The sequence below is a fragment of the Barbus barbus genome (genome assembly GCF_936440315.1).
Source record: "Barbus barbus genome assembly, chromosome: 9".
In the NCBI taxonomy this organism is placed as follows: Eukaryota; Metazoa; Chordata; class Actinopteri; order Cypriniformes; family Cyprinidae; genus Barbus; species Barbus barbus.
The window spans coordinates 29,823,826-29,850,162 of NC_136737.1; the positions used below are offsets into that span (position 1 = coordinate 29,823,826).

Consider the following 26,337-nt stretch of genomic DNA (forward strand, 5'->3'; position numbering starts at 1 on the left):
GACGCGGGAACGAAAGGGCGGGATGTATACGGTTTCGCCCAGGATCTCGACACCTCGGTGTGGAGATCGGGGAAAAAAGGAAGGCTCCTGCGTAGAGGTGGCGGCCGCGAGCGCAGGAAACGCTCGTCCAGCAGGCTGGACTGCGGCACAGCTGTTTTCTCGGGGGGCCAACTGATGTCAAGCTTGGCCGCTGCCCGAGTTACCACCTCTAAAAGCTCCTCGTATTGGGGCGAGAGAGGCGGCGCAACCCCTTCAACGCTCGTCAGATCAACCTCCTCGGAGGAAGATAGACGAAGCGCTGAGTCCTCATCTCTGGGGGAAGTAACCGCTTCCCCGAGAGACGGGACACCAGATCTGGCGGATACGGGAGGAGATAGAGACATGCCCGTCTCACTCCCGCCAGCCAGATCAGCCTGCGAGCCCCACGAGTGTAGCAGCCGCTCTGCCTCGGCAGCAGCGGGGCCAGCACCGCGTGGGAGGCTCGCGAAGGCTCCCTTCTCAAAGAGAGCCTTCCGGGTGCGGAGTGTGCGCAGCGGGAGCCGCTCACAGTGCGGGCAATCGGCTCCCTCGAGAGCCGACGCCGCATGCTCCGCACCCAAACACACCACGCACAGGTTGTGTGTGTCCCCACTCGTGATGTAACGAGGGCAGGGACTAACACACAACCTGAAACGCGATCTGGGATCGCCCCTAGTCTTTGCCTTGGCTTTAGGCATAATCTCCTGGGTTTCTAAGACAGACAACACCAAATAAGACTCACAAGACACAAATCAGACTGACAATACACAGAGCGCTTGCTGAATGACAGAAAGCTGACGCGGGCTCCGCCGCACGTGCTTATATACTTCCTGGTCGTGACGTCACCCCGCCCGTGACGCCTCGCCCATCCATTAGACTGTTGTATAGAATATTCAGAGCGCCGGTTACGCTGATGGCGTTCCCATAGCGTCTTCGGACGTAGCTCGAAGTTCCTGGAAGGGAACACTTTTATTCTGTGGCACCTAAAAAAATGATTTGGCGCCAAAGTTTTTCTCTTATAGGAGCCAATGGCACCTTACTGGATTGTTTTGTCTGGAGCCCTGGCATATGATCCACAATACAGCTCTCGACTGGATAAAAGAAGCCAGGTTCACACTAGTAGCCTAAAGTTTTGATGGATGATGATTGTCATCAAGGTAAAGATGATTACAGTCACATATAGGATGGTGCATTAGGTGTGTGTTGTGTCTGTTATTTGATGCACAAACGAACCGTGTGTATTTGTGCTCTCGGTGCACTGATCACTATAATATCATATTTCTGCTTGAACACAGCTCAGGATATTCACCTAGTTGAATACACAGAGTTTAATAACGGATGCTCGTGTGTTTTGGAGAAGTTTGTGAGGATCAGTGGTGTTCGTGTACATACGGGCATCAGACGCTCCAAACAGCTTGTTCTGACAGAGGAAATATTCACTGATGGTGTCGAGCTGCCTTCAGATCGCTGAGTTCAGAGATACATACTTTTACATACTTTGTAGATATTCTATACAACTTAAGTGACATTTTTGTGAAGTGTGTTCATGGAATGCTTAAATATTTCTTGAATTTGCTTTGTTTAAAAAAAATTACATGAAAATACGAAGGTTTTAGTGAATAGAAAAGTTTGGGCTTGCAGTATTGATTTGGAGAAGAGGGGGTCTTGGAGTAAAAAAAGGTTGAGGACCACTGCTTTAGGTAAATGCAGGCACGATTTTATGGGGGTACTTAGAATTGAACATTATTTTATTATTATTTTTTAAATAAAAATTTAACTTAATGCAATATAAAGATACATCCCAACCAGCTTTTTTATTTAGGCCGATTTATTTTCGAAAAGTAGATCCCCACTCAAAAAAGTGTGGGCACCCCTGGGATATACACTTACTGTGCTGTAGCGTCTGCTTATGATCCTTGATGGTCATTGTGGTTGTATGTCTTAGAGGCCCCTTTTAGCCTCTGACATTAGCTAAATAAGTCACAGACCTGGCCTCACATTCTACATTTATATGGCTGCTTAATTGCCAGTGGTTGTCTCCCTACTGTCAGATGCTAAGCAGAACTGACGATCTGTTCTCTCCATCGGACTTCAAACACATTCCAAGAGAACTAAATGACCCTCGGTACCAGGCCTGTGCATGTATGGGGTGTGATAACTGCAGTTTTTTTCTACTCTCTAAGTAAACTGACAGGAGAATTAAGGTGCATACGCTCGCCAGCCGTTTGGCAAAAATCCCATCGTATTCAGGCGTTTGTTTTTCTTTAATTAATGCAATGCAAAAATACAGAGTTGACATTTAAAGAACGATTGTACATAATATACAAAGTATCATGAATATACATTGTCAACTGAAATCAAGTACTAAAGATTACAAGAGAAAAAGTAGAGAAACAAATGAAGATTCAGGTCTCAGACGTAATATTTGACACGTTAGACGTCACGGTCACATCTCGGAGCTGCGCTCAAACTGCGGTGGTGACGTAGCAAAGTGTTACAGATCTGCCAGGTTCTGCTACCCAATCACAGCGCTCACCCTCACCAGAATACTGATCACGCACACCTGCCACTCATTCCCTTCTCATTACCCACGCAGCATAAAGACACACACCGCCCAACACCAGTCGTCCAGTCTCGTTTCTACGAAGAGGACTAACTCACTACGCTCAGTCATAGTGCAGTACTTACCTGTTGATTACTTACCTGTTCTGCTCGCTCCTAGGCAATCTCCAGACCCAGCTCCAGTGACATCTGTTCCGAGAACGTTTCCGGATAAACCCCAAGTCTGCGGTGTGTGTCTGTCACAGCCTCCTCATCCCTCTCTTCTCCTGCAAGAAGGAAACCCAAGATCATCAGACTGTTCGTTCAGCAACTCCAGATTCTGTCATTCACTTACCTGATACCATTACCACTGTTGATCATTAAACCTACCTTCACTTGTGATTCTGTCGTCCTGCCCTCTCATTATAACAGAAGACTGGACCCTTACATCAACGATCAACAGCATGAGCAATCCGGACGCATTCCAGGACCTGGTTGACATCTTAAAACAAACGCTCGCTCCAGCAGCGGTCTCTCCCAGCCCAGGTGCTTCCGCAATCTCTTCTTCGCTGCCCACGAACCACTCTACAGTCCGACCAGCGCCCTACGCTGGTTCGGCGGAAGATTGCAATGGTTTCCTGCTACAATGCGACCTGGCGTTTGAGATGCAGCCCCACTTGTTTTCCACTGAGAAGGCCAAGATTGCGTTCATTATCCAACATCTCCAGGGTAGAGCGCTGCAGTGGGCTAGCACCATATGGACACAAGGAGGCAGTGTTACCCAATCCTCCCAAGCCTTCATCCAACACTTCAGAGATGTGTTCGGTAAACCCGCTTATGATTCCTCTGTCTGTGATCAACTTTATCAGTTACGCCAAGGAAATAACAATATCCAAGATTACTCCCTACAGTTCAGAACCCTAGCCGCGGCCAGCGGATGGAACGAGCGAGCCCTGTTAACCGCCTACCGGCAAGGTTTGGCACCTCACCTCCGTCTACAACTCGCCGCCTTTGATGATGCCCTGGGATTAGAGGGCTTAATTCAACACTCCATCCGATGTGCCACACGCATGAAGACGTGTCTGTCTGAACTCAACCTGGGTCATGGCTCCTATTTCCCCGTCACACCGAACCCACCTGAATCCAGTCCTGAACCTATGAATGTTGATAATTCTCGTCTCTCCTCCCAAGAAAGGGCACGCCGATATGCCCTTGGACTCTGCCTGTACTGTGGAGAGAGGGGGCATCTCCGAGTCACCTGCCCAGTAAGACCAACTCGCCTTTTGGTGAGTGCCTTGAATTCCGAGATCCCTAATCTCAAGCCTTTAACCACTGAGGCCCTTCTTATGGGCACCACTTTCTCCGTTCCAGTCGTTGCCCTCCTCGACTCAGGGTCGGCGGGGAACTTCATTTCGGGCAGTCTCTGCAGACAACTCGGCCTCACAACCTCCATCACCCCAAGGAACTACCAGATCCAATCGGTGACGGGCAAGGCGGTAAGCCGTAAGTTAGTAAACAGATGGTCTACTCCCGTATGCCTTAAATTAGGTTTACTCCATGTAGAGTATATAAGATTATTGGTGCTCGAAGATGCTACTACGGACATCATTTTAGGGCGACCCTGGTTAGTTCAACACAATCCCATCATTTCATGGAGAACGGGCGAGATCATTAAGTGGGGTGAGTCATGTTTTCCCGAGTGTTTTCCACATATACCTAGACCAACAAGACCAGCCGCAGAGAGCCTGAAATTACTTACCACCTCCGTAGAGAGTCCCCCAGAGAAACTATCCACCGAAATTCCTCCTGGTTATGATGAATTCAAAGATGTCTTCTGTCCCCAGAAAGCCGCACAGTTACCACCTCACCGACCCTGGGATTGCGCCATTGACCTCCTTCCGGGTGAACCAGTGCCTCGTGGTAAAATATATCCTCTATCCATCCCAGAGCAGAAGGCCATGGAGGAGTACATCGGGGAAGCCTTAAAGCAGGGATACATTCGCCCTTCCACCTCTCCTGCCTCCTCCAGTTTCTTCTTTGTCGCAAAGAAGGATGGAGGGCTCAGACCTTGCATTGATTACCGAGCCTTGAACCGAATCACTGTCAAGTTCAGATATCCGCTTCCCCTCGTCCCAGCTGCTCTGGAACATCTGCGAGGTGCCACCGTGTTCACTAAGTTAGACCTCCGCAGCGCCTACAATCTTGTCAGAATACGTGAGGGGGACGAATGGAAGACCGCCTTCGTCACGCCCACAGGCCACTATGAATATCTCGTTATGCCCTATGGGCTCATCAACGCCCCCTCCGTATTCCAAGATTTCATGCACGAGGTGCTCCGGGAGTTTCTCCATAAGTTTGTACTAGTGTACATTGATGATATTCTGATTTACTCCCGGAGTATGGCCGAACATCGTCGCCACGTTGCGGAGGTCCTACAACGCCTGAGGGAGTTCAACCTGTTCCTTAAGGCGGAGAAGTGTCTGTTCCATCGACCCTCAGTGCAATTCCTCGGCTATAACATCAGCCACGGTGGTATACAGATGGACGAGGGGAAGGTTACGGCAATCCGAGAATGGCCCACTCCTGACATGGTAAAGAGACTTCAACGCTTTCTAGGTTTCGCCAATTTCTATCGCCGGTTTATTCACAATTACAGTTCCATAGCCAGTCCCCTAACCAACCTGTTGAAGGGAAAGCCCAAATCCCTCTCCTGGACAGTAGCCGCTACCAATGCCTTCCAAGAATTGAAGGATGCTTTCACCCGAGCTCCCATCCTCGTACATCCAGACCCAGAGAAACAGTTTGTGGTTGAGGTCGATGCCTCCACGTCAGGAGTGGGTGCCATATTGTCCCAGAGACAGGGGACTCCACCACGACTCCATCCATGTGCCTTCTTCTCCCGTAAACTCAGCCCGGCGGAGAGGAACTATGATGTTGGCAACCGAGAACTTCTAGCCATCAAGCTCGCTTTGGAGGAGTGGAGACATTGGTTGGAGGGAGCCCAACATCCGTTCCTAGTCCTCACCGATCACAAAAACCTCCAATATCTCAGAGAAGCCAAAAGATTAAACCCCCGGCAAGCCAGATGGGCTCTGTTTTTCACCCGTTTCAACTTTTCCATTTCCTATAGACCCGGTTCCAAGAATACAGCGGCAGACGCTCTTTCCCGACAATTCGAATCCCATGAAGAATACGATGAAGTTCCAGAATCAGTCCTTCCAGAACCTCTTTTTGTCTGCCCCATGCAGTGGAGCTCTCCTAGCTTTACCTCCTCCAATGTCTCCTCCAACATTCCGCCGGGCTGCCCACCAGGTACACAATTTGTTCCCAGAAACCAACGCTCACAGATTATTCAGTCAGTTCACTCTTCCCTTGGCACTGGTCACCCAGGGACCAACAACACCCTCTCGCTGCTACGAGAGCGCTTCTGGTGGCCCAACATGGCCAAGGATGTGAGTCGATTCGTCCAGGGATGTAAGGAATGTGCCATGTCCAAATCTCCCCGACATCTGCCAGCCGGTAAGCTACTTCCTCTGCCCGTTCCCAACCGACCGTGGTCACACCTAGGAGTTGACTTTGTCACGGACTTACCACCATCGGACGGGAACACCTGTATCTTGGTGATTGTAGACCGGTTCTCTAAGGCTTGCCGATTACTCCCACTCAAGGCCCTTCCGACAGCCATGGAAACTGCAGAACTAATGTTTAATCATGTATTCAGATATTTTGGGATCCCGGAAGATATAGTCTCAGACAGAGGTCCACAGTTCGTGTCCCGTGTATGGAGAACGTTCTTCAAGCTCCTGGGTGTGACCGTCAGTCTGTCTTCCGGTTACCATCCACAGACGAACGGGCAGACGGAGAGGAAGATCCAGGAAGTAGCCCGGTTCCTCCGAACCTTCTGCCATGGCCACCAGAACTCCTGGAACCAGTTCATCGGTTGGGCTGAGTATGCCCAGAATTCCCTGCGCCAGCCTACTACAGGTATAACCCCATTTCAGTGCATACTTGGTTTCCAACCTCCCATGTTTCCCTGGTCAGGCGAACCTTCAGACTTACCTGCCGTGGATCACTGGTTCCGGGAGAGCGAGAGGGTCTGGGACAACGCTCATCACCACCTCCAGCGCGCAGTGAGTAGACGTAAGTTGACAGCCGACCTCCGCCGCTCCAAGGCTCCCGTGTATCATCCAGGGCAGAAGGTCTGGCTGTCAACTAGGGACATCAGGTTACGTCTACCCTGCAAGAAACTCAGTCCCAGATTTGTTGGTCCCTTTCCCATAATCAGACAAATCAATCCAGTCACTTACCAGCTCCAGCTCCCCTCACAGTATAGAATTCACCCCGTCTTCCACGTGTCACTGCTAAAACCGTTTCACCCTCCTGTTTCTCCCCCTGCAGAACCTGGTCCCGAGGAAGAACCCCCTCTCCCGCTGGTATTGGAGGATGGGACGGTCTATCAGATCAAGGAGATCTTGAACTCCCGACGCCGAGGCGGCAGGTTAGAGTACCTCATAGACTGGGAAGGATATGGTCCTGAGGAGAGGTCCTGGATCCCCAGGGATGATGTGCTGGATCCAGTGCTACTCGAAGAGTTCCACTCTAACCACCCAGATCGCCCTGCCCCTAGGGGAAGAGGTAGACCGCCACGGCGTCGGGGTTTTCGGCCCTCGGGAGCGGGCCGTGGAGAGGGGGGTAATGTTACAGATCTGCCAGGTTCTGCTACCCAATCACAGCGCTCACCCTCACCAGAATACTGATCACGCACACCTGCCACTCATTCCCTTCTCATTACCCACGCAGCATAAAGACACACACCGCCCAACACCAGTCGTCCAGTCTCGTTTCTACGAAGAGGACTAACTCACTACGCTCAGTCATAGTGCAGTACTTACCTGTTGATTACTTACCTGTTCTGCTCGCTCCTAGGCAATCTCCAGACCCAGCTCCAGTGACATCTGTTCCGAGAACGTTTCCGGATAAACCCCAAGTCTGCGGTGTATGTCTGTCACAGCCTCCTCATCCCTCTCTTCTCCTGCAAGAAGGAAACCCAAGATCATCAGACTGTTCGTTCAGCAACTCCAGATTCTGTCATTCACTTACCTGATACCATTACCACTGTTGATCATTAAACCTACCTTCACTTGTGATTCTGTCGTCCTGCCCTCTCATTATAACACAAAGAAAGGATTTTTTTACTTTGCGTCTAGAAAGTACTTGTGGATTAACGCCTGGATAACATGCGTGTGAATAAGTACATTGATAATCATTTGTCTTTCTCCTATTTTGCCCCAAGGAAGGCTTTAAGATGGTAATGATCATGATAACAGTACCTGAATTACATATCTTTTTAAATCTTTTCAAATTAAATTTTACTAATCAAAGTATGTCTAATTAATTAAAATCATGAAACTTAAACAATTTAACATCAATTTATTTAACACAAAATACATGTTTAGGGCCCAATTAAATGTTTTATTTTTTCCAACCTTATGTTTTATTGTCTAATTATTTAAAAGTATAAAAACAAGTTTAATTTATTCTAACATTTATATTTTTTTCATCAGAAACTCTGTGTTGTGTATTTACATTTATTAAGGCATAAAACGTTCATTTAATTTATCTTTTAATTAATGAAAATGAAATCTTGTTTTTTTGGAAAATAAAGGGGATTTAATATTACAATTAAAACATAGAAGAAATATTGTATGATTATTCCTGAAAAATAAGGTTTTAGTAATTTTAGTAGTAGTAGCCTACTACTGAACAATAGGAATATATTTCTGCCGCAATGTCTTCAAGTGAAACCAAACTTTTATTTTGATGGGTTGCCATGAATACTTTTACATTTCTGTGTGTATATGATATGAGGTAGAACATTTAGAAATTATTTATTTAGTTTATTTTCTTTCTCTTTCTTTAAGTAGGCTCATTGAGATATAGGCTATTCTAATAATAATAATAATAATAAGATGATATGAGGTAGGGGTGGAACGCGCGAGGACCACGGTTCAACTTAAATCTGACAACGCATCTGTAATATGGTTTGTTATAAATAGCACGTAAAACAAACAGGGTTCGGCTAATGTATGTTTCTGTTGATGTGTGTGTCTGTGCGCGTGTGCGTGTGTGTGTGTGTGTGTGTGTGTGTCTGTGCTTGTGTGTGTGTGTGAGAGAGAGTGTGAGTGTGTGTCTGTGCTTGTGTGTGTGTGTGAGAGAGAGTGTGAGTGTGTGTGTGTGTGAGAGTGTGTGTGTGTGTGAGAGTGTGTGTGTGTGTGTGTGTGTGTGTGTGTAACCCTATTGTATATTACATCCAACTCAGCAGGAAAATGAAACGGTTGCTCATATACTAAATGGATGCTACAATTATAAAGGACTTTATGTAGCCAGACATGACCGTTTGGTTGATCTGGTTGCAAAGGAGTTGGAAAAGGTAATCTGTGGACATGATAGTAAGATTTACAAGCATAGCACTGTGCGAATTGGCTGGTTTCATCATAACATATCTGACGGTGATTACTTTAGAAGCATTCCAAATACTCCTGACATTGTAATTGTAAATGAGGTTATGAAATCTGTATGCATCTTTGAGGTGGGCTGCTGTTTTGACCTGTATATGAATACTTGCTACTATTCCAAACTATTGAAATACCAACCTCTGGTAGATCTTATTCTCCAACTTGGATACAACTGTAGATTAATGGTTTTGGTATTTGGAAGTTTGGGTCATGTCCATAAAAGTGTGATCAGAGGGATGCAGTTGGGGGGGCTGCAAAAAAGGAGGCAAAAAGGCTTGCAAAATTCTGCTCTATTTCAGCCATTATAGGGAGCATGCAAATATGGAGACGGAGATGTTTTGTTTATCCTTAATGTGTTGAGTATCATAAATGGAAAGACTTGTGCAAGTATGTGAGCCACGAATTGTAGATCTGTCACCTTGTCAAAAACTCTTCCCAGAGTATTTGGATCTTGTTGTCTTTGTAATGTCTTTTAGATCCAAATAAAAGTATTCAAATGTGTGTGTGTGTGTGTGTGTGTGTGAGAAAGTGACAGTTGTTGAGATTCAAATTCATGAACATTCCTCCATTGTAAGTCTATGGGATTTTTTTGTCTGTTTTTTCGTCCGCTGTGTGAACATCGTAGGTCCGATCACTTAAAAAAGATACAGCACTCCTCTCCTCAATGATCTCAATGATGATTGATTTGACACCTCATTCATGGGTCTGTGATGAACAGTGAATGAACTTAACTCATCTTTAGTTTTTCTCTTTCTCTCTGCAGGCTGTATGACTGCAGTATTGGAGAGGAAGGCTGTGCTGCTCTGAGTTCAGCTCTGAGATCAAACCCCTCACACCTGACTGAACTGGATCTGAGCTTTAATAAACCAGGAGACTCAGGAGTGAAGCTGCTCTCTGCTCTACTGGAGGATCCACGCTGTCCACTACAGAAACTACAGTAAGTGTTATTATATTATTAAACACAAAAACTGTGTGAAAATACTGCCAAACAAAAACATTTCATGTTAAAGCGATAGTTCACCCAAAAATTAAAACTCTGTCGTCACTTTAATTATCTTCAAGTCATTTGAATACATTGTGACTTTCTTCTGTGGAAAATAAGAAAAGATATATAAATAAATAGTTATAGCAGAAACATATTCCTTGTGTCTCATACATTTCATATATTCATCATAAAGTGAGAAAAATTATTTAGTTCAATAAATATTAACTTTAAGTAACTGAGACATAGGGGTGTGCGACATTGACAAAAAGATATCTAAATATTTTCTGTGATTTTATCAATAATGATGAGACAATCTTTTGCTGAGTGTGTTATTGTGCTGGTATATTAAGGACTACCGTGGACAGCTGACTCATAAATGTTTTTGATATTCTTCATATTCTGTGCGGTCAGTTCACAACAGTGATAGAAATTAATCTTTTCCAATAAGTTTAAATAGATTTTTACCTTTTATGGGTATTTTTATCTTTGTAAAACCATTTTTGTCTAAAAGTGTTTTAAACATAAAACGTTGAATACTGATATTTACAAGTATTTTAAAATGAAAAGATCATTTAAATGTGAAATTAAAACCACATATCATATGTGATCACTCTAAATGCACGCGTTTTCTGCTGCAATAATGATTATGAAATTACATAAATGATATTTTCTGCCCCCATATCATATGTGATCACTCTAAATGCATTTTAAAGACTGAATAATGCAGTAAAAATGCTCTGTAAATGTTAATCACGCACTAGTCTAATCTTCATCACGTAACATTAATGTATTCATGCACTCTGTAAGTTAGGCGGGTTTTGTTTGGTTTTGGCGATATACATGATAATGTCGAATCCCACATCATTAAAACAACAATTACAATATTATCACAGACGATATATATCACACACTCCTACCGAGAGATCAGTACGAGCTAAACTAGGTTATAAACGTAAACATGACACAGTAAAGGAGTGAATTCACTGTTATTCTGAAAAATACAATGTAGTACATGAAACATGACTTAATAAATACAAAACTCAGTATACGTACCATAACTTCAATGATAGAAAATCCGTCTGTAAATGATGTTCTGTCGTCCTTCAGCATCGGCTCCGCTCTCTCGCTCTCCCGCGCACAGGAAGTTGAATTCACTACAGTAACGGTTTCTCTCAGGCGCATGTGTGCACGTGTTTTCTGCTGCAAAGCTTGTTCAGCCAACACAGATTTTTCACTTCTGCTTGATAGATTGGCTGAGCACAATTTAATATGTTCGGTGAATGTATATTTTGAATTTTAACTTCAGACCTTCAGCTAAAATTTCTACAGTGCATTTTTTTGTTTTGGGACAATTATTGGGAAGCAATTTGTTGAGCCAATATTTATTTGTCACTTTCCACTATTTTTCAAAATGTAAATTTTTTACAGTGTAGCAACAGTATTCAAAATATCATCTATTGTGTTTCACAGAAGAAAGAAGGTGATACAGGTTAGGAACGACATGCAGGGAAGTACATTATAACAATTTTTAATTTTGGGTGAACGGTTCCTGTAAGAATCAAAATGTAAATGATCAAATACAGTGATTATACTGAATGTGCTCAAGACTAATGAATGTTTATATATACACTTATAAACCATTAAACAACAAAGTATGTAAGTGTAAGCCAAAATTAAATGTACAGATCAATAATTACAAAAATTACTTTCCCCAAAGTCTTTCTCCAATCCATGAATAACAGATTTACATGTACTCCGTGGCACCAAGTCTTGTGCAATTTAATCAGTTGAAGAGTATTAAACTGTCCCAACACAGGCATAATCTCTCCTGTGTATGTTTTCAACATGACTCTAGTGACCTCCATTGGCTCTGTTGAGAACGCAGTTTGGAATTAATTTCCTTCCTAATTTCCATTTTGCATCTTTGAAATGACATACCTGAGCGCTGTAATTTTTTCCATGACATCTATAGCACTTCTTCCCTCTTTGGCTGGAACGTCCACTTTATGCACAACAGCCGAGTGAGAGTCATGTCCTCTTAACTGCTGCGTGTCTTTCTCAGCCGTCTCCATGCTCAGTGTGATCTCAAACACACGTGCAAACATCAGATTCGATTCTGACAACAGCCGTCGCTGGCAGGCTTCGTTGCAGCTTCCACTCACGAATCGGTCACACAATGCCTCGTCAAGCGTTCCCTGAACTCACAACTCGCTGCATATTCTGTCACCGCCTCATCAGCTCTTTGATCGCAGAGATTAAAACTGAATCTTTCCACAATCAGTAACGGCTTTGGTTCAAAATAACTCTTTAAAGTGTCCATGATGTCAACAATCCCAACATTCCTCAGCACTACTGAGCTACGGAGTCCCTATTGATTCAAATGCAAAAATTGTAAACATAAATGTATCACAGACACTGAACAAAAATTACACACATGCTTATGTTAAGACATGCATTAAAATACCAAGGTTACATGTGAACTTCATGATTGGTTCAATTCATACCTTTACTAATCATCCTTCCCTCTGTTACTGAACAGATAGATTCCTCTTTATTAATCACTTCCCAAGTCTAGAGAATTAAATCATAAGACAGACTCAGGGCTGGATTGTAATCGGGCATACCAGGCATTTTTCCGGTGGGCCGACGCACTGAAGGGGCCGACAGAATAGTTGGACCTGACGTTTTATTCTTATCCAAAACAACTAGAAGCGATGATACATAACCTATCTACATTACCAGTCAAAAGTTTTTGAACAGTAAGATTTTTAATGTTTTTTTAAAGAGTTCTCTTCTGTTCACCAAGCCTGCATTTATATGATCCGAAATACAGCAAAAGCAGTAATATTGTGAAATATTTTTACTATTTAAAATAACTGCTTTTTATTTGAATATATTTTAATGTAATTTATTTCTTTAAATTTTCAGCATCATCACGCCAGTCTTCAGTGTCACATGATGCTTCAGAAATCATTCTAATCTGCTGACTTGCTGCTCAAGAAACACTTATTATTATTATTATTATTATTATCAATATTTAAAACAGTTGAGTACCTTTTTTCTAGATTCTTTGAATAGAAAGATCCAAAGATCAGCATTTATCTGAAATAAAATCTTTTGTGACATTATACAATATACCATTCAAAAGACTGGACTTAGTATATTTTTGTGTTTTTTGGGAAAGAAATTATAGAAATTAATACTTTTATTTAGCAAGGATGCTTCAAATTGATCAAAAATGATGATACAGACATTTATAATTTTGCAAAAGATTTCTATTTCAGATAAATGCTGTTCTTCTGAACTTTCTATTCATCAAAAAAACCTGAAAAAAAATTCTACTCGGCTATTTTCAGCATAATAATAAATGTATTTTGAGCAGCAAATCAGAATATTTTAATGATTTCTGAACGATCATGTGACTGGAGTAATGATGATGAAAATTCAGCTTTGATCACAGGAATAAATTACATTTTAAAATATATTCAAATAGAAAGCAGTTATTTTAAATAATACAAATATTTCACAATATTTATGCTTTTACTGTATTTCGGATCAAATAAAAGCAGGCTTGGTGAGCAGAAGAGACTTCTTTAAAGGTGCTGTATGTAGGATTGAACTAGGTATTGCTGTCTAAATTAAAAATATTGGAGACGGTTTTTTCACCCGGCCTCAAAAGATGATGCACACTTTTAGAAAAAATGGCTTAAAGGTAAAAATGCCCATAAAACTTATTGGAAAAGATTAATTTCTATCAGTGCTGTGAACTGACCACAGAATATGAAGAATATCAAAAACATTATGAGTCAGCTGTCCACGGTAATCTTTAAGATACCAGCACAATAACACACTCAGAAAAATATAATCTAATTGTCGTTATCAATAAAATTCCAGAAAATATCAAGATATCTTTTTTGTCAGTATCACACACCCCTGATTCATGTTATTTAATTTATATAATAATTTATTGATAATAATTGTTTTAATCAATATAATAATTAACATTTTTGACTTATCTATTTTCTTAAAAATGGTTTAACACTAGAACCGCCAGGGGTCGCTGTATACCTTGTGATAAGGTGGAAGGATCACGCAACAAGGAGAGCTCCAAATAAATACCCCGGAGGGTGGGTTTATTGTTGTGGTGCGGTGCTGGGTGCAGGCGGCTGTCTGAGGTGTAGTGGTGCTCTTCGTGGTGCAGGTGCTTCCCAGGGCGGTCCGTCGGTGCGGTGCTCGTGGCGTGGCAGGATCGGTCACTCGCTGGGGTCTGCAAAGAAGAATGGCACGCATTAGTCTCTCAGCTCGCTCGGAGATCTCTCTTCCCGTCTCTCAGGCTCTCGCGGCTTATCTGGCCGCGGGCGAATGAGTCTCAGGTGTGGCCGATCCCGCCGTGATGAGCGAGTGCAGGTGTTCCTCCTTTGTCTCCAGGGCAACGCTGATGAGTCCTCGGGACGCTCGTCACACTCCCCCCCCCCTAAGCGTTGTCCTGGTCCTGGTGGAAACATACGGGGATAACAAGGGGGAGATAGGGGGTGGGTGGGGAGTGACCCCTGACAGACCTGCAAAGGCTGACCAGATCCGAGAGAGTCCATCGGCGTTGGCATTGGAGGCTCCGGCTCGGTGACGGACGACAAAGCAGAAGTCGTGGAGCGCGAGGAACCACCGCGTCACTTTGGCATTGGTGTCCTTTGCTCTTGCCATCCACTGGAGGGGCGCGTGGTCCGTTAGGAGGGTGAACTTTCGGCCCAGCAGGTAATAGCGCAGCTCCAGGACTGCCCACTTTATCGCCAGAGCCTCCTTTTCTACGGCAGCGTAGTTCCTCTCGGCCTTGGTCAGCTTCCTGCTTATATACAAGACAGGGTGTTCCTCACCTCCCTGGACTTGGGACAGGACGGCTCCCAACCCTGTCTCGGAGGCATCCGTCTGTAACAGGAAGGGGCAGCCGCAGTCCGGGGCTCGCAGGACCGGTTCCTCCGTCAGTGCGTGCTTGATCCTCTGGAACGCCTCCTCCGTCTCTGGGCTCCAGGTGACATGTTCGGGCTGCCCCTTCCTGGTGAGGTCTGTCAGAGGGGCGGCTAAGGAGGAAAAGTCAGGGATGAAGCAGCGATAGTAACCCGCCAACCCCAAGAACGCTCGTACCTGAGTCTTCGTGGTCGGCCTTGGGGCAGCGCGGACGGCCTCCACCTTCTTCTCCTGCGGTTTTATGAGCCCCCGTCCGACTTGGAAGCCCAGGTACTTGGCCTCAAAGAGCGCTAGGTGACACTTCTGGGGGTTGGCGGTGAGTCCAGCCCGTCGAAGATCCATGAGCACCCTCCGCAGACGGTCCAGGTGGTCCTCCCAACGCTCCGAGTGAACGACACCATCGTCCAGGTACGCGGCTGCGTACTGTTGGTGGGGTCGGAGAAGGATGTCCATTAGCCGCTGGAAGGTGGCCGGAGCTCCGTGAAGGCCAAAGGGAAGGGTCCGGTATTGCCAGTGCCCACTGGGTGTAGAGAAGGCCGTTTTGGGTTTGGCTCTGTCGGTGAGGGGTACCTGCCAGTAGCCTTTCGTCAGGTCGAGGGTGGAGATATACCGGGCCCTTCCCAATCGATCCAGGAGTTCGTCCACTCTGGGCATTGGGTAGCCATCAAACTCCGAGACTTCGTTGAGGCGCCGAAAGTCATTGCAGAAGCGGAGGGTGCCATCCGGCTTCGGGACCAGGACAATTGGGCTGGACCACGGGCTGCAAGATGGTTCGATCACCCCCAACTTTAACATCTGCTGAATTTCTTCCTCGATTGCCTGCCGACGAGCCTCTGGGATACGGTAGGGCCGTTGCTTCACGACGACCCCTGGCGGCGTTTTGATGTCGTGCTGTACGGTTTGGGTCTTCCCGGGGACAGTGGAGAACACATCCGAGAACTGGCCGATCAGGTGCTGCAGCTCAGCCTTCTGCGTCGCCGACAGATCGGGGTTAGTGTCCACCAAGACGGGCTCCGTGGTGGCGAAGGCAGCGGTTTGTTCTCTGGTCCCCACCCACCTCTTCAACAGGTTAATATGGTATAGCTGCTGGGGTCTCCGTCTTCCGGGTTGGCGCACACGGTAGGTAACCGGCCCCACTCTCTCTACTACCGTGTACGGCCCCTGCCAGGTGGCCAGGAACTTACAGGCGGAGGTGGGGACCAAAACCATGACTTGGTCGCCCGTCTGAAACTCCCGAGGCTGAGCTGCACGGTCATAGTGGCGTTGTTGGGCCTGATGGGCTATAGCCAGGTGCTCCCGGACTAACGGCATGACCTGGTCGATCCGCTGCCTCATCTCGGAGACGTGCTCGACTAGGGACCGGTGTGGGGTGGGTTGTTGTTGTTCCCAAGCCTCTTTTGCAACATCGAGCAGTCCCCGAGGCTGTCGGCCGAAAAGGAGCTCAAACGGTGTAAAGCCCGTTGAGGCCTGCGGAACCTCCCGTATACCAAAGAGGACATAGGGCAGCATGTGATCCCAGTCCCGTCGGTCCTCTGCTGCCACCCTCCGCAGCATTCGCTTGAGGGTTTGATTGAACCGCTCCACAAGTCCGTCGGTCTGGGGATGGTATACGGTGGTCCGCAGGTGCTTTACCCGGAGCAGTCGGCAGAGGTCAGCCATCAGCCGGGACATGAACGGTGTGTTCCCTGATCGGTCAGTATCTCCGTTGGGATGCCAACCCGGCTAAACAGGAGAAACAGTTCTTGGGCTATGTTCTTGGCCGTGGCTTTCCTGAGGGGGATGGCCTCGGGATACCGGGTGGCGTAATCTACCACGACGAGGATGTGCTCGTGTCCCCGGGCGGATTTCGGCAACGGCCCCACCAGATCCATCCCGATCCGCTCGAAGGGCACCTCTATGATGGGTAATGGTATGAGTGGCGAGGGGGGAGGTGGCCTGGGGGACGTCTTCTGGCACGTTGGGCACGCCTGGCAGAAGCGTTTTACGTCGGCCTCCAGGCCGGGCCAGTGGAACCGGTCCCGAATGCGCTGGACGGTGTTCGTCGCGCTGAGGTGTCCAGCCAGGGGATGGGCATGCGCCAGGTGCAGGACCGTCTCCGTCTTCGGCCGCGGGACCACTAACAGCTTCTTCTCCTCCCCCCTCCGCTGGGCGACACAATAGAGCAGGCCGTTCTCCACGACAAAGTGAGGAAGGGGATGGGGCCTTGGCCGGGCGTCTTTCCCTTCCAAGACGCACACCTGTGCCCAACAGTGTTTTAGGCGATCGTCCTCTCGCTGAGCCCGGCCAAAGGAGCCTGTAATGGAAAAAGTTTTTATTAAACATTGTCTTTCAGCTCAAGCTAGCATTATTAATCTTAGAATCTTAGAGGGGAACAAAAGCTTTCTTTAGAGCCCTAACCACTGTATAATGTATAACTGTATAATAAGCTCATGAAAACTGCAGCCAAGTAGACACAGACCTCACTTCTCTTAAGATCAACCACAGCTGCACGTAGGGTTGACCTGAGGACAGGAAAACAAAAGAAAACATAACCACGAGTTCTGAGAAGTGAGCCAAAAGTGTGTGTGTGTGTGTTAAGGGTGTTATGTGTATTCTGCGAGCATATTATTCTGAGTACATAGATTATAGTGCTAATTACTGCAAAATGTTTATCCTCTTGTGGCTCTCTCACCCACCCCGACATTAATATATGGTTTATGGTGTTCAACTTCCCTTTAAGCCAACAGAGCAAATTATAAATTTCCCTCCCGTAACCTGTTGATAAATGTCATAAAAAAAGTTAGGATTTTGGGAAGGGGACTCACCATCTCTCCCACTGTCGGAGGCCAGAAGAACGGGGCGGCGGTTGGGCCTTCTTGCCGGTTGCCGTCCACGGCGGCCCCCTCTTGGACTGGCAGGCTGTGTGGCGGTGCTCAACAGGGCGTCCAGGCCCGGCCAGTCTCGTCCCAGGAGCACGGGCACCGGCAGGTCCTTCACGAGGCCCACCTCTACGGGCCAGGACCCTATGGATGCGGAGATGGACACGCGTCGGACGGGGACCTCCCGCGTGTCGCCGTGGACGCAGGTAACGGGGAGTACCCCTTTCGTCTCGTGGCGGGGGGGAAGGATCCCCGCCCTGACGAGACTGACAGCGCTGCCCGTGTCGAGCACCGCTTTAAAGGTCTTGCCATTCAGCTTCACCTCAGTGGTCGGGGCTCCTTTGGGCGGTTCCTGATGAAGCACACAGCCTGCCAACCAGGTCCGAGCTTTGGGCGACGGAGGCGCGGTTGGCATTGACTCATCCTGTGGCTCGGGGGCCGCCGCCCTGTCTACGTGTCGCGAGATGCCCTCCGGCGCGCGTTGCTCTGGCACCACCCTCCGGGGAAAAGGGGGTACTCGCTCCCCAGCATCGCGCCGTTGGGCCGCCTCCGCCAACTCGACCGCCTCCACTACCTCCATGATGGTGGCTGGATTCCTCATGCTGACGGCTTGACGGTAGGCGCGGGGCAGGGCGCGGAGGAGGCGGTCGACGGTGACGCGTTCCGTTACCTGAGCTGCCGTGGGGGAATCCATCATTAGCCAATGTTGGGCGAGTCTGGCGAGTTCGGCCGCTTGGGCACGCGCGGGCCGCCGGGGCTGGAACGCCCAGTCGTGAAACTGCTGGGCCGCGCACACGGGGGACAGCCCCACTCGGGCCAAGATCTCTCTTTTCACCTCCGCGTAGTCGTCAGCCGCGGTTGTTGGTAGGCTGAAGAAGGCTCGTTGGGACTCGCCGGTGAGGAGTGGGGCAAGTGCGCGAGCCCAGTCATCGGGATCCCAGCCCTCGGCAGTGGCTGTGTTTTCAAACATCTGCAGGTATGCTTCGACGTCATCATGAGTGGTCATTTTTGGCAGCAGCTGCGTGGCCTGAATTCGGGGGTCTGGTAACGGAACGCGCTGGCGGGCGGCAGTGCGAAGGGCAGCGATCTCCTGGTCAGCCTGGCTCTGGCGCGTGGCAAGGTGCTCCACAATCTGTTGTTGGCGCAGGCTGACCTCGGTGAGCTGCCGGAGTAGCTCTTCCATCGTTGGAGGAGGAGTACCCGCCTTTCTGAAAAGTGCAACACAGAGAAAAAAAAGCTTGTGAGTAAACGGTGGAGATCGCTTGTTGGTGAACCTTCCTTAATCTGCTCGCATTCTCCACCACTGTGATAAGGTGGAAGGATCACGCAACAAGGAGAGCTCCAAATAAATACCCCGGAGGGTGGGTTTATTGTTGTGGTGCGGTGCTGGGTGCAGGCGGCTGTCTGAGGTGTAGTGGTGCTCTTCGTGGTGCAGGTGCTTCCCAGGACGGTGCGTCGGTGCGGTGCTCGTGGCGTGGCAGGATCGGTCACTCGCTGGGGTCTGCAAAGAAGAATGGCACGCATTAGTCTCTCAGCTCGCTCGGAGATCTCTCTTCCCGTCTCTCAGGCTCTCGCGGCTTATCTGGCCGCGGGCGAATGAGTCTCAGGTGTGGCCGATCCCGCCGTGATGAGCGAGTGCAGGTGTTCCTCCTTTGTCTCCAGGGCAACGCTGATTAGTCCTCGGGACGCTCGTCACAACCTAAAACCACCAGCGGGTAAATTTTACACACGCATATTACAACTGTTTTTATATGGCTAAAGAACATATTATTTCACTGCATTATATGCCACTGTCTTCACAAAGAAGTGTCTAGAATTAAATGATTGTCTAGTCATCAAATATATTTTTGTCCTGTTTTATGTTCAAGGCTTTTTTTATGCAGGACACTAATCATAGCGGTCAATATAAACAAGCCTGAACTGACCGCGAGAATTAGAAGGAAGTAAATACATATTTGGGTGGTGTAATATTATACTACATTGTCATTAATTAATATATTGATAATATAATCATATTAGATAATATATTAACCTATGTTATTTAAATTACAAAAATAGTCAATAGATAATGAGCAATAATTCACCACACTGCATGATTTGATGACAAATTCAAGCACAGCTTCACAATTAATAATTAATTTTAGTTGTATCATTTGAATAAGAGAACAACACCCATAAACTTGGGGTAATATAAAAAATGGTTTTGTTCATTACATCATAGATTGGATTTTTTTTTTTCTTCAGGAAACGGGCAGAATAAAAATCAGCACAGAAATACACAATGAACGATAGAAACGGCAGAACAAAAATTAAATCTAAATTTTGAACAATTCTGAGTAACATTATGCTACATAAATATGATATTATGAGTAACATTAGGCTACATAAATATGATATTCTGAGTAACATTAGGCTACATAAATATGATATTCTGAGTAACATTAGGCTACATAAATATGATATTATGAGTAACATTAGGCTACATAAATATGATATTCTGAGTAACATTAGGCTACATAAATATGATATTCTGAGTAACATTAGGCTACATAAATATGATATTATGAGTAACATTAGGCTACATAAATATGATATTATGAGTAACATTAGGGAACAAATCTTGATGGCTGTCAGATGAGCCGTCAGGCACTGAGCTGACCAGGACGCTTCCTCTCCCCACCATCAGACTCTCCATCGCTCATGGTATTAGTGCTTCTTACTTTAAAGTATAGGTTAACCTTGCACCCTCTGAGTAAGTTGAGACTGGAGAGTTTGTGATCGTGAGATTAATGACCTCCGGTCGGAGTGAGATTCAAATGTCACTCCGTGTGTGTGTGCCTTTCTGTGTCTGTGTGTGTGTGTGTGCCTGTGTGTGTGAGTGTCTGGGGGTGTGTGTGTGTGTGCCTGTGTGTGTGTGTGCCTTTGTGTACCTGTGTGTGTGAGTGTCTGGGGGTGTGCATGTGTGTGTGTGTGCCTGTGTGTGTGTGCCTGTGTGTGTGTGCCTGTGTGTGTCTGTGTGTGTGAGTGTCTGGGGGTGTGTGAGTGTCTGGGTGTGTACCTGTGCCTGTGTGTGTGTGTGTGTGTGTGCCTGTGTGTGTCTGTGTCTGTGTGTGTGCCTGTGTGTGTCTGTTTGTGTGTGTGTGTGTGTGTGTGTGTGTGTGCCAGTGTGTACGTGTGTGTGTGTGTACCTGTGTCTGTGTGTGTGTGCCTGTGTGTGTGTGTGTCTGAGCGTACCTGTGTGTGTGCCTGTTTGTGTGTGTGCCTTTGTGTGTCTGTGTGCCTGTGTGTGCCTGTGTACCTGTGTGTGTGCGTCTGTTTCTGTCTGTGTGTGCGTCTGTTTGTGTGTGTGTGTGTGTGTGTGTGTGTGTGCGTGTGTGAGAAAGTGACAGTTGAGATTCAAATTCATGAACATTCCGTCATTGTAAGTCTATGGGATTTTTTTTGTCTGTTTTTTTCGTCCGCTGTGTGAACATCGTAGGTCCGATCACTTAGAAAAGATACAGCACTCCTCTCCTCAATGAGACGGTCGATTTAACACCTCATTCATGGGTCTGTGACAAACAGTGAATGAACTTAACTCATCTTTAGTTTCTTAACTCATTCTCTTTCTCTCTGCAGGCTGTTTAACTGCAGTATTGGAGAGGAAGGCTGTGCTGCTCTGATTTCAGCTCTGAGATCAAACCCCTCACACCTGACAGAACTGAATCTGAACTATAATAATCCAGGAGACTCAGGAGTGAAGCTGCTCTCTGCTCTACTGGAGGATCCACACTGTAAACTACAGAAACTACAGTAAGTGTTATTATATTATTAAACACAAAAACTGTGTGAAAATACTGCCAAACAAAAACATTTCATGTTAAAGGGACAGTTCACCCAAAAATTAAAACTCTGTCGTCACTTTAATTATCTTCAAATCATTTCAAAATAGCATGACTGTCTTCTGTGAACATAAGAGAAGATATTTAGAGAAATGTTTTTTGTCCACACAATGGTAAGCAATAATACCCAAACTTTGGTTACACTGTAAAAAAAAATTCAGACCTCCTCAACTCTCCAACAAATTTTCTAGTGACTGATTACATCTACATTTTTCCATCGGCCCAATTGGATTTCTGCTAACTGAATTTGATCAATTTTTGGCAACAGTCTGTTAACATTGGTTCAATGAGAAAATATGTTGAGGCAACTGGGAAAAAAGAAGTCTACCAAACCAAGTTATTGGCCCAAATAAATATTGTAAATAGTAGTAGCATACATTTTTTGTTTTAGCTAATTTAAAAATGTGTATTGGTAAATGTATAGTGCTAAAGCAACCTTATTGAATTGTTTATTCCCTGTTGTCCCAAAAGAAAATTAATAACTTATTAACCTGTTAACCCTCACCAGTGCGTGAGCACACTGAACGCTCTTTGTTTGCATGTGTCATTGTTTTCTAATAGAATAAATGAAACGGGACAAAGTTAATCTTGACAAACTATGTATCATTCTGAAGGTCTAAGCCTCAAGCATCGACGACAGTTCGCTGTTTTCCGATGGAAAGCTTATAAGGAATGTATTTGCTACATTTGTGTATGCAGTACACATCCAAACACGCAGAGTAAAAAAGCCGTACGTTCCTTTATCATTGTAATAACGAGCCACAAACGCGTCCACTGCTGAAATCCCAGTTTAGTTAGAGAGGTAAGGGTCCACAGAACAACATCCAGCGAGCACTTTTAGTCCAGCGAAACAATAACGTTGTAATAAGGATGAATATTCCTTTGTTTACATTTCATTTCTTCGGGAGAGTTATTGTTCGCGTCCGTTATGGAATAAATTACGCTCAAAAACAGCGTCTTGGTGGTAAAAAAACAACACAGTGCTGTAGCATACAGTTTTACAAGTTTTATGTTTTTACCGTCCACGGAAAAAAAAAGTCTCAGAAAAGCGGAATATAGTTTATTTGAATTTGGCGCTCCCTCCAGCCAGCCATGACGCACACGCTCTGACGCAGCGGTCATCTGAGCGGGGCGTAACTTAGAGATCTGCTTTATCCATAAAAAACTTTTTTTTTTTTTCTACATTTTTTATATGTGTGTGTGTGTATTGTGTGGGGAATGTGGCCGTATCTGCATGATTATAATATGTATGGACGCACATCAGCGTGTTTATTACCGACTCTATGACGGCTATCATTGTGATTCATTGATTAGCTATTATTGATTATATGGCCCATCTGTATGATTATCATCTGAATGGAAGCACATCAGCGTGTGATTACTGACTCTATGACCATGTCTGCCAATATCACTTCATGTCTGGCAATCAGAATACTTCAGTATACATACTATATACAAAGCATTCTTTTTCCTTTTTTATTACTCTAACTATTTTTGTATTTTTTAGTGCTCAAATAAATCACTTATATGATGTCTATTATTCTATAATTGAAAAACTATGCAGGAACATGTATAATGACTAAAATAGTTTGTATAATTCTGCAATCCATTTGGTGGTTATTTTTCCTCAAACAGGGGGCTGGGGGGACTATAAATAGTTTCAGAAATAATATTGCAGGAATCTCATTTTTCATTGTATCTTCTTCAAATTTGAAATATGAACTCATGAGACATGTGGCTTTCGATCCATTACTTTTCTGGATTGCTCCAGGACTTATTTCATGCATTTGTATATGAAATAAAAAAACATTCAGTGTGGAAAAACATTTTTCAAGACACGTCAGTGTCTATAACTTTTTATCTTTTTGAACATTATCAACTCTGGATGATGGATAGTAAAGCCGAGTGTCTTCTTTCCAAAGATACCTAATGTGTTTCTGTAGCACACTTTGTCAAGAACTGTTACCGTTTTAATTTAGGTAGGTTATTTTCACCCGTGAGACCCACAATGGGGGGTGATGGGTAACAGGTTAAATGATACACTAAACACTGCCACATTTGAATACTTTTAATGAAAATATACAAAAATATTGTGAAAATACTTTAAAATTATAAATACATTGAAATTTTCTACACAGTATACCTTAGAAAATCATGCATTTTAATTCTCATAAGATACACAAAGCTTATGAATTGCACCTTATACAATAATACATTCACAAACGTTCAAAAATATCGAAAACACCATGAAATAATAATAATTTAATAAATAATAGTAATAATTTATCTGAGGTTACTTCAACCAGTGTTTAGAGTAATTTCACATGAACTCTACCATTCTCACAAGAGGTACTTTGAGCTCATGAAACTGCATCTTACACGTCAAATGTTTGCCAAAAAACTCATAAGAGGTACTTTGAGGTTAAAATTCTGTCATTAATTACCCTCCTGTCATTCCACATCAATAAGACCGTTGTTTTATCAAAAAAAAAATTAATCATCGGATTTCATCAAATATCTTAATTTGTTTTCTGAAGATGAACAAAATTCTTATGGGTTTTGAACGACATGAGGGTAAGTAATTAATGACATAATTTTAATTTGGGGGTAAACTATCCCTTTAAATCCTTGTTGTACTCCAGGATGAGTGCATACAATAATCCAAAAAAATACAATAAATGCATTTACAAAGTCTCCTAAGTTGTGAAGCACCAGCTCCTCTTCCAGGACAACGGAGACTTTCAGCACACTTGACAGGACCCTTGAAGTGCAACTGCTGCTGATTACTATTTCAATAATTCCCATTTTCTTTACAGTTGTGTGGTTCTCCAATGGCTCTGTACTCTGTAAAAAAAAAAATACATAATGTCAATACTAAGTCTACATTAGAATTAGCAGCCTACATTACAATAAAGCAACTCCTCACAAATTACATTTAAGAGCTAATAGTATTTGACACTAATATGAAATAAACATATATCCAATAAGAACTACTGTTAAATACTCAGTGAAATTCATAGTGGTTTCTTTCTCCTCAGACCTAGCAATGATGAGTTACACTAATGGGAACAAAAAAATAGTTATAGCAGAAACATATTCCTTGCGTCTCATACATTTCATATATTCATCTTAAAGTGAGAAAAATAATTTAGTTCAATAAATAGTAACTTTAAGTAACTGAGACATAGAGGTGTGTGATTATTGACAATGATATCTAAATATTTTCTGTGATTTTATCGATAATGAGACAATATTTTTCTGAGTGTGTTATTGTGCTGGTATATTAAGGACTACCGTGGACAGCTGACTCATACATGTTTTTGATATTCTTGATATTCTGTGAGGTCAGTTCACAGCAGCGATAGAAATTAATCTTTTCCAATAAGTTTAAATAGATTTTTACCTTTTATGGGTATTTTTATCTTTGGAAAACCATTTTTGTCAAAGTGTTTTAAACATAAAACGTTGAATACTGATATTTACAAGTATTTTAAAATGAAAAGATAATTTAAATGTGAAATTAAAACGGCCAGTAGGTGGCAGCAAGTCATTGTTAATAAGTGAGTCGTTGCGATTGAACCGAATCATTTAAACGGTTGATTGATTCATTCAGGAACAAAACACAGCATGTTGCTCAGAGACACAAAACAGTGCTGTGGCTGTGTTTGCAATGATTTTTGTTGGAGAAATAGAGCAAAAACAGGCAATACTGTGTCTAAAACACAAGTCCATTTAATATTAATGTCTTGTTTATTGAACTGTTGTATAAAATCAATATCATATTTGTAATCATGCTGCTTTTTGGAGGGAAAACGGTACTCTTCGTGTGATAATGATTATGAAATGACATAAATGATATTTTCTGCCCCCATATCATATGTGATCACTCTAAATGCATTTTAAAGACTGAATAATGCAGTAAAAACGCTCTGTAAATGTTAATCACGCACTAGTCTAATCTTCATCACGTAACATTAATGTATTCATGCACTCTGTAAGTTAGGCGGGTTTTGTTTGGTTTTGGCGATATACATGATAATGTTGAATCCCACATCATTAAAACAACAATTACAATATTATCACAGACAATATATATCACACACTCCTACCGAGAGATCAGTACGAGCTAAACTAGGTTATAAACGTCAACATGACACAGTAAAGGAGTGAATTCACTGTTATTCTGAAACATACAATGTAGTACATGAAACATGACTTAATAAATACAAAACTCAGTATACGTACCATAACTTCAATGATAGAAAATCCGTCTGTAAATGATGTTCTGTCGTCCTTCAGCATCGGCTCCGCTCTCTCGCTCTCCCGCGCACAGGAAGTTGAATTCACTACAGTAACGGTTTCTCTCAGGCGCATGTGTGCACGTGTTTTCTGCTGCAAAGCTTGTTCAGCCAACACAGATTTTTCACTTCTGCTTGATAGATTGGCTGAGCACAATTTAATATGTTCGGTGAATGTATATTTTTAATTTTAACTTCACACCTTCAGCTAAAATTACTACAGTGCATTTTTTTTGTTTTGGGACAATTATTGGGAAGCAATCTGTTGAGCCAATATTT

General features: G+C 44.4%; 1 protein-coding gene across 2 annotated transcripts in view; it reads left to right on the forward strand.

Moving 5' to 3' along the window:
* The window catches only part of LOC306874647 (NLR family CARD domain-containing protein 3-like), a 69,421-nt gene that overhangs the window by 19,393 nt on the left and 23,691 nt on the right, over window positions 1-26,337 (forward strand). For both annotated transcript variants that reach the window (XM_079424816.1, XM_079424817.1), the window contains 2 exons: window positions 9,838-10,011; window positions 21,498-21,671. In XM_079424816.1, coding sequence (XP_079280942.1) covers window positions 9,838-10,011; window positions 21,498-21,671 — 348 coding nt within the window. The remainder of the gene's footprint in view (window positions 1-9,837; window positions 10,012-21,497; window positions 21,672-26,337) is intronic.